We start from the raw sequence: 7,234 nt of genomic DNA on the forward strand, positions 1-7,234 counted from the left end.
GATCGGAGGAAAATATGATGATATATATCATAAAAGAACAAGGTTGGGTCAAGATTATGGGGTACTGGTAGCCCTTTTTATCGTGGAAGCTGCTAGACTTTTTTTGGGTCGTAAGGGAAGTCTGAGCGAAAGAGGTAACAATTAAAAATCTATTTTTAGACCAAATATTACAGTGTATATTATTCTTTTAATTGTATTCATATTTGTAATATATATAAGTCTGTTAAAATAAAGTTACCATTTTTTACTTTTTCACAGATGTCCCAGTAATGTTTTCAGTACTTCTGACTGTTCCTTCAATAGGAGGCGTTGTGTACTTACTGAAATGGCAAGTAGTTATTTTAAGAATTGAGTACATTTGGTGTACACTCATGTTATCATTACAAATGCTGGAATTTATGTTTGCGTCCATGTTTATAGTCACAATGTGTAGAGGTCCTTCATATGACTAGTAAATTGCTATTTGTATATGTCTAGTGGTCCAAATTTAACTACATACTGTTTAATCTATACTTTAATCCAAGTTCTAGTATTTTTATAGATGAGACAATGTGCCTGTGACAAAAGTCATCAAACAAATATTTATTAGATATGATAATTAAAATAAATATACTTGGTAAATTTTATATTTATATTAAATAAGAGCAAAACATACTTTTAAAGCAACAATTACTGCTTTCCTAAAACTTAATTATACTATTTATTAGTTAAGACTTGAATGTTATTAATTTATTTACATAGATTTAATATTTGAGTGTAGTTGTAAGTAATTATTTATCCTAAATATGCTAGGCCAAACGTTATAATACAATGGGCAGATAATAAGTATGGAGTTTATTGAAAAATATAATCAACATATACAAACTTAATATTTAAAATGTACTAAAATTTAATCTCATAACTTTGTGTTATTTTTTTTAATATCCTTTATGTAATTTTCAATTTAACATGTAAAAGATTTCATCTATAGTCTTCAATGCAGTTCTTTTTTCTATATTTAACATAAATAAGAGATATGTATCATTGTGTTATGTGTAATATTATATATGTCAAAAATTACCCAATAGACATAGGAATTAAGATTTATATGACCAAAGAACCTGGAGAAGATTTTGTTATTGTTATACATTTTTACCGTACATAGTCTCTAATTAAATAAAGAACAGTAATGTTCCTATAGAACTATTAATACATTATACATATTGCCTAGATGTATTATCCTACCCCTGAGGATATGTGATTATAAGTGGCCTTTTTGAAAGCCTTACATATATAGCATTCTTCCATTGTAAATGTAAAAATTGATATGTTACACCAAAGATTTACACATTTAAAAAATATATTTAAGGATAATTTACCCAGTAATTAAAATGTGTCTGTATATTGTATATTTATTGCTACAAATATTAAACGAGTTATTAAAGGATCTAGTCAAACAAGGCAGTATTTTATGTAACCCTATTCAGTTAGGTAACTAGAACACATTTTTACTTATATTTTATCTCAGATGTTTGCTATCAGATTTTTTGCAATTAATATGAGTTATATTTTTTCTTTTTTCTGTGGTTTATATTTTGTATTCAGGTTGCAAATATAAAGGCATTCGACCTTTTGCCATTTTTTCCCTTTTGTGAACTCTGAGTTCATGTCTCATAAGAGCTTTCCTAGTACCATACTTGTTGCCACAAGACTTACATCTGTAATTTTTTATTCCTATGTGATCTGATGTAATGTGTACAGCCATATCATGCTTTGTATAAAAACCTCTACTGCATTCATTACAATTAAAAGGTTTTTGTTTATTGTGTGTTAATAGATGCCTTTTCAAATTACTTCTTGTTAAAAAACTTAAATGGCATTTATTACATGAAAAAGGCTTTTGCCCTGTATGTGTACGCATGTGGATTTTCAAAGACTCTGGGAATCTGCCCCTGTAAGGACAAATTTTACATCGAAATGGCAGGTCAAAATTGTGTAACTGCAGATGCCGAACTAAATTATCCTTTCGATACATCTTTCCACATACATCACACACAAGATGTGTTGCTGATTGATGACGAGCTAAATGCTTTTTATACAACTGTGTTGTTAACAAACCTTTGCATATAGGACATTGAATGCGAACATTTCTATGTTGTATGCTATTATTGTGCAATACTAGTTCATTCCAAGTTAAAAAAACTATGTTACAAATTTCACATTTATATTTTATACTTTTTGTATTTTTGTTTTCAATTTCTTTATAAATAGTGTCACTTTTTAGACTCTCTTCTTCATTAGAATACACTGATACAGGTTTTCTTTTATCTTGTTGTGTAAGGACCAAATAGCTTTCTTGTGCTTTCTTTCGAAATAACATTGCATTTTGAAGAAGATTGTAACAAGAATTGCATAGATACTCTGGATAATTGTCTTCTTCAGATACTTCAATACCTCCGAATATTTTGATAGACTCAATTAATTCTTTTGAATTTTTACTAAATATAAATATTGAGCCATCAAGCAAACAAACTCTGCATTTACTTTTTTTGTATTTTATTAAATCGGCGTTTGGTTCATTTACGTGTTCCTTATCTAAACCAATTGAAACGCCCTTTAATTTACGATTTCTATTTAGAATTTTTAATTTAAAATAGGAAGACGCCATTTTAGAATTGGTCTATCTTAATATTTTTAATATTATAGGTATGTCCTTTAATTATTATGTAACAAATTTATATTTTTAAGGAAACATCGACAAATCGACAATACAATTTATATTTTTGAGATTGTCAAAGTCAAAAATATCATTCAGTGCCAATATTGCATGTTCACTTTGGGATTCCCCAATTTAACGAACTTTACTTTCTATAAATTATTGACGTATTTATATCAAAGAAAAAAATTGTTTAATAGTTTTTATAATAATATAAATATTTGTAATGAGTATCCTTAGGTACACTGCTTTTTATTTCAATCAAAGTACAATACATATACTTCTAATAGTACTTACATATCATTTAGACAATATTTTTTTATTGCCACATCATTAGATATAGAATAAAATTGTAGGTACCTTTTTGCTTCTACAAAATTCTAACCTCTCTATCCATATCTAATCTATGCTCTGAAATAAAACCTGTCCTCTTTTGTGTCCAAATAAATCTGATTTTTTAGAAATAAGCTACACCATTCTTGATTTCTTAAAGTTACGCTTATAATAGAAGTACCTCCTTGGACTGGATATAATATTTGGATTGACTATTTTTCGTCAATTAGGGAATATTGAAGTCATTATTTCAGTCGAATGATATCACTGTAAAAGGTTGCTAACTCTTCAAAAAGTTACCCATAATGTAAATAAAAATATTTTATCCTTTTAACAATATTTAATAATGGAATATTTCAACGAATTTTTGAATACATATATGCTTTACCATCTAAGGATAACAATAATTTTTATTGATAAATTGGAATTTATTCAATTTCAATAAATTTTATTCAATTGCTAGTAATCCATGGAAAGTAAAATGATATCTGGAAGTATGTAATCACAATGAAGACATAATTGCTTTCACATTAATAGAATTGTGTACATGCAATTTCAACATCTATAAGACAGAAATAAGCCTATTATGTAATGGAATTTTCAATAATTCTTTCACTTAAAAAAATATTTATATAATATTGAAACATTTAAATAGTTTTCATATAATCTCACATCAATTACCTAAAAATATATTTTATCTCATAATCATCCTTATTAAATCATTTTTTAATATATCTTTAATCTGGTAATGTATTTTTAAGTATTATTTATTTGTGGTGGGTTATATGTAAATCTCAATTTTTCTCTTTTATGTACCCGCCTTTGATGCTTCATCATAGCATTTCTATAACCAAATGCCCGTCCGCATATGTTGCAAATATGACTTTTGATTCCCAAATGATCAACTTCATTGTGCCTTTGAAGTTTAAGTTTTGTATGAAAAGCTTTTTCACAAGTATCACATTTATGCTGTGGCTCTTTATGTTTCAACAAGACGTGACTGTTGAAATTTCCTTTAAAGAGAAATCTAGCAGGACACTCTGTGCACATGTATCTGTATTCACCTGAATGTGTGCGCATGTGACTTTTAAGTCTTTCTGCATACCTACCCTGAAATGGACAAAGTTGACACTTGTATGGATAATCATTAGAGTGCCGTAGTTTGTGATTGTGGTAGCCCACTCTTAATCTGAATGTTTTACCACAAATGTCACATATATATTTATGGTGGTTAGGGTCATGCATTGTCATGTGTATTTTATAATAAGACTTCCTAATTATTTTCTTGCATGTCTGACATTGGACTTTTAAATCTCTATTATCTTTTTCCTTAATATTCGGATTACTGCTTGAGTCAAATTCTTTCTCACTGCTAGATACAGTTTGCGATGATTTCATATCAATAAACGGGTCATCCCAGTCATCACTGAGAGCATTAGAAGTTTTGGGTTGATTTTTTAATGTTTCATTAGTTTTCTTTGCTATTTTCCTGAACATTATAGCGTTTTTTATGAACTTACAGCAAATGTCGCACAAATATTTTGAAAACGTATCTTTTTCGTTTATATCAATGTTTGCAAATAGTTTTAAAGCTTCTGTGATATCGTATGTGTTCTCGAGGTCAAAAATACATATATGACCATCATTGAGACAAACTCTGCACTTGGAATTTTCTTTTATTATTTGTTTTGAAATTGGTGCATTATATATATTACTGAAGTATTCATCGGTATTTGCGTAAATTTTATTTTTGGACATTTTCATTATATAGTACGATGTCACCATTTTGAATGTGTAATTGTATTCTTAAGTAATTAACGTATTAAAAGGAGATAATAATACATGAATGCTCTATTTGTTTTCCAAAGGTATGAATGACGTTAATGTCATAATATTAATGTTTTGACAGCTCTAAATAACGTAAATCGTTATGTATGTTATGGATTTAAAAAAAAGCTCCAGAAGAACGTTACGTTGTACGTATACGTTGACGTATGCGTATATCTGCTATGCAAAAAATAAATATGTAGAAATGTAATTGTAAATTAGCATGCAGTACATGCATAAATTAGTAAATACATAATATCGAGTTTAGTATTGCCAACTCTTAGAAGGTATGTTCAATGTGCCTTGAGAATATTGTTCTTAATCTAATTAACATAAAATGAAATATAGACATATTTCATTTTACATATGATACTCATACATACTGTGTATTTTTTTACTGTTGTCGACGCTGTTTTTGTTTTAAAATTGTATGGGATAATCCAAGTTCAAATATAAGTACTTTCACATAATAATATAATTACAAATTATTAAAGGCATTGATGTAACTAATTGCTTTATCATATAAGCTCAATGTAGTGTAGTCAAGTAACTTTTTTAGTTACCACCAACATACCAGGTTTTCTAGCACTAAATGATATGATTTGACTGTGTAAATAATCAAGAATCATTGTCTCCAATATTTAATAAAAAAATTGTTTCTATTAGTTTAATATTCTACATACAGGATTCAATAAAAGTATAATAAAAAAATTAGAATTATTTTTATCATTATTAAATCTTTTCACACATAAAATTATAATTTTTCTATTTATGAAAATGAAAACATTATAGAATGCTTAAATTAAAACATCTGTAGTTTAGTTTTTATTTTCAACTTGTAAATATGATGGCATTCGAGAAAACATCATTTTCTCTCTCTTGTGAACTCTTCTTTGATGTTTCATCATTGCATTTCTATATCCAAATGTATTACCACATATATTGCACACATGAGTTTTGATACCCAAATGATCCACTTCAAAATGTCTCTGCAGAGCTAACTTTGTGTGGAATGCTCTTTTACAGGCCTCACATTTGTGCTCTTTTTCTTTATGCTTGTTCAATATATGACTATTTAAATTACTTTTGAATAGGAACCTAGCTGGACATTCAGTACACATATATCTGTAATCACCTGTGTGAGTTCTCATGTGCGTTTTAAGCAGTTCAGCATATTTGCCTTTATATGGACAAAACTGACATTTATATGGAAAACCATTTCCATGACGCAGGCTGTGATTATGATACGCACATCGGAGTCTGAATGATTTACCACAAATATCACAAACATACTTATGATGGTTAGGGTCGTGCATTGTCAAATGTTCCTTGTAATATGATTTGTTTACAACTTTATTGCACACATAACATTGAACTTTAGAGATAACCTTCATTTTACAATTCTTTGATTGATTTCCTGAGGTGACAGTTACTGGCCAATTTCTTACTGGGTCTTGGTTTGCAATTTCTTCAGGATATTCATGACAGTCCAGAGAGACATCAACAGATTCTTCTTTGATTGGAGATTTTAAAAATTTATCAGTTTGTGCCGCTATCTTCCTAAATAAATTAGCTTCTTTTATAAACTTATAACATATCGTACAAAGATGTTTTGGGAAATTATCTTCTTCCCTGACTATTATATTACCGAAAATTCGTAAGGCCTCGATTACATCGCAACTTCCTGACCCATATATTGGTACAGAACCATCCTTCATACAGATCCTGCACATAATACGGTCTTTATGATATAATGTTTTTGAGTATGCATCGTCGCGCAAATTGCTGTAATATTCATGAATATCTGTATTTTTTCTATTTCTTGCCATTTTCATTATATAGTACGCGGTAACCATGTTTTTATTTACAATAGATTTTTTTAATCCTTTAAAGCTAGAGCTACAAGTAGATAAATTTTCAATTCTTATAAGCAATCACGTATTTATTATACAAGCGTTTGTTTTTGTTTGTGAATTTGTTTGACACAAGTTTGACAGTTATACAGTTGTACCAACTGCTCACATAGTTGCACTATGAATGCATATTCCATTCCTTGAATATATTTTCGTGTAGTAGTGGGTTCTTCCTCAAATTCTAATGTAGTTGAAACTTGTCTTTCTGATAGTATTCCTCAGGCAACATACTTTTTCTTTGTTCGATAAAATTTTAAACTTAAGCATCTTTACGTCATGTTGAAGCGACTCTGCTAACGAGGAAGTCGGGTTCATAACAGCACTCCTTAATGATGTAGAATTGTAGAGTGCCTTAATTAGTTTTGCAGATTGGACAAATAAAACTTTATGATTTTATGCTATTTAATGTCATGATTTCAAATCTTGGTTCAGCTTTACTTAACGTATTCTACTTTAAATTGATGTA

At 28.7% G+C, this 7,234-nt stretch overlaps 3 protein-coding genes across 3 annotated transcripts; all 3 read right to left on the minus strand.

The window, feature by feature from the left end:
• Positions 1-610: 610 nt before the first annotated feature.
• LOC124539705 (gastrula zinc finger protein XlCGF17.1-like) lies at positions 611-2,892 on the minus strand. The gene has a single exon (XM_047117043.1). The coding sequence runs from the start codon at positions 2,645-2,647 to the stop codon at positions 1,568-1,570; it is 1,080 nt and encodes a 359-aa protein (XP_046972999.1). The 5' UTR covers positions 2,648-2,892; the 3' UTR covers positions 611-1,567.
• A 461-nt stretch (positions 2,893-3,353) lies between these two features.
• On the minus strand, positions 3,354-4,969 carry LOC124539707 (zinc finger protein 69-like). Its single transcript, XM_047117046.1, has one exon. It carries the CDS (start codon positions 4,811-4,813, stop codon positions 3,785-3,787), a length of 1,029 nt encoding a protein of 342 aa, XP_046973002.1. The 5' UTR covers positions 4,814-4,969; the 3' UTR covers positions 3,354-3,784.
• Positions 4,970-5,023: 54 nt separating this feature from the next.
• On the minus strand, positions 5,024-6,829 carry LOC124539706 (zinc finger protein 761-like). The gene has a single exon (XM_047117045.1). It carries the CDS (start codon positions 6,709-6,711, stop codon positions 5,674-5,676), a length of 1,038 nt encoding a protein of 345 aa, XP_046973001.1. The 5' UTR covers positions 6,712-6,829; the 3' UTR covers positions 5,024-5,673.
• Positions 6,830-7,234: the final 405 nt, after the last annotated feature.

Source organism: Vanessa cardui, chromosome 23 (assembly GCF_905220365.1).
Source record: "Vanessa cardui chromosome 23, ilVanCard2.1, whole genome shotgun sequence".
NCBI lineage: Eukaryota > Metazoa > Arthropoda > Insecta > Lepidoptera > Nymphalidae > Vanessa > Vanessa cardui.

Bases quoted from the DNA above. Each gene is read 5' to 3' on its own strand.
- LOC124539705 (XM_047117043.1), bottom strand. From the start codon at position 2,647: ATGGCGTCTTCCTATTTTAAATTAAAAATTCTAAATAGAAATCGTAAA.
- LOC124539707 (XM_047117046.1), bottom strand. From the start codon at position 4,813: ATGGTGACATCGTACTATATAATGAAAATGTCCAAAAATAAAATTTAC.
- LOC124539706 (XM_047117045.1), bottom strand. From the start codon at position 6,711: ATGGTTACCGCGTACTATATAATGAAAATGGCAAGAAATAGAAAAAAT.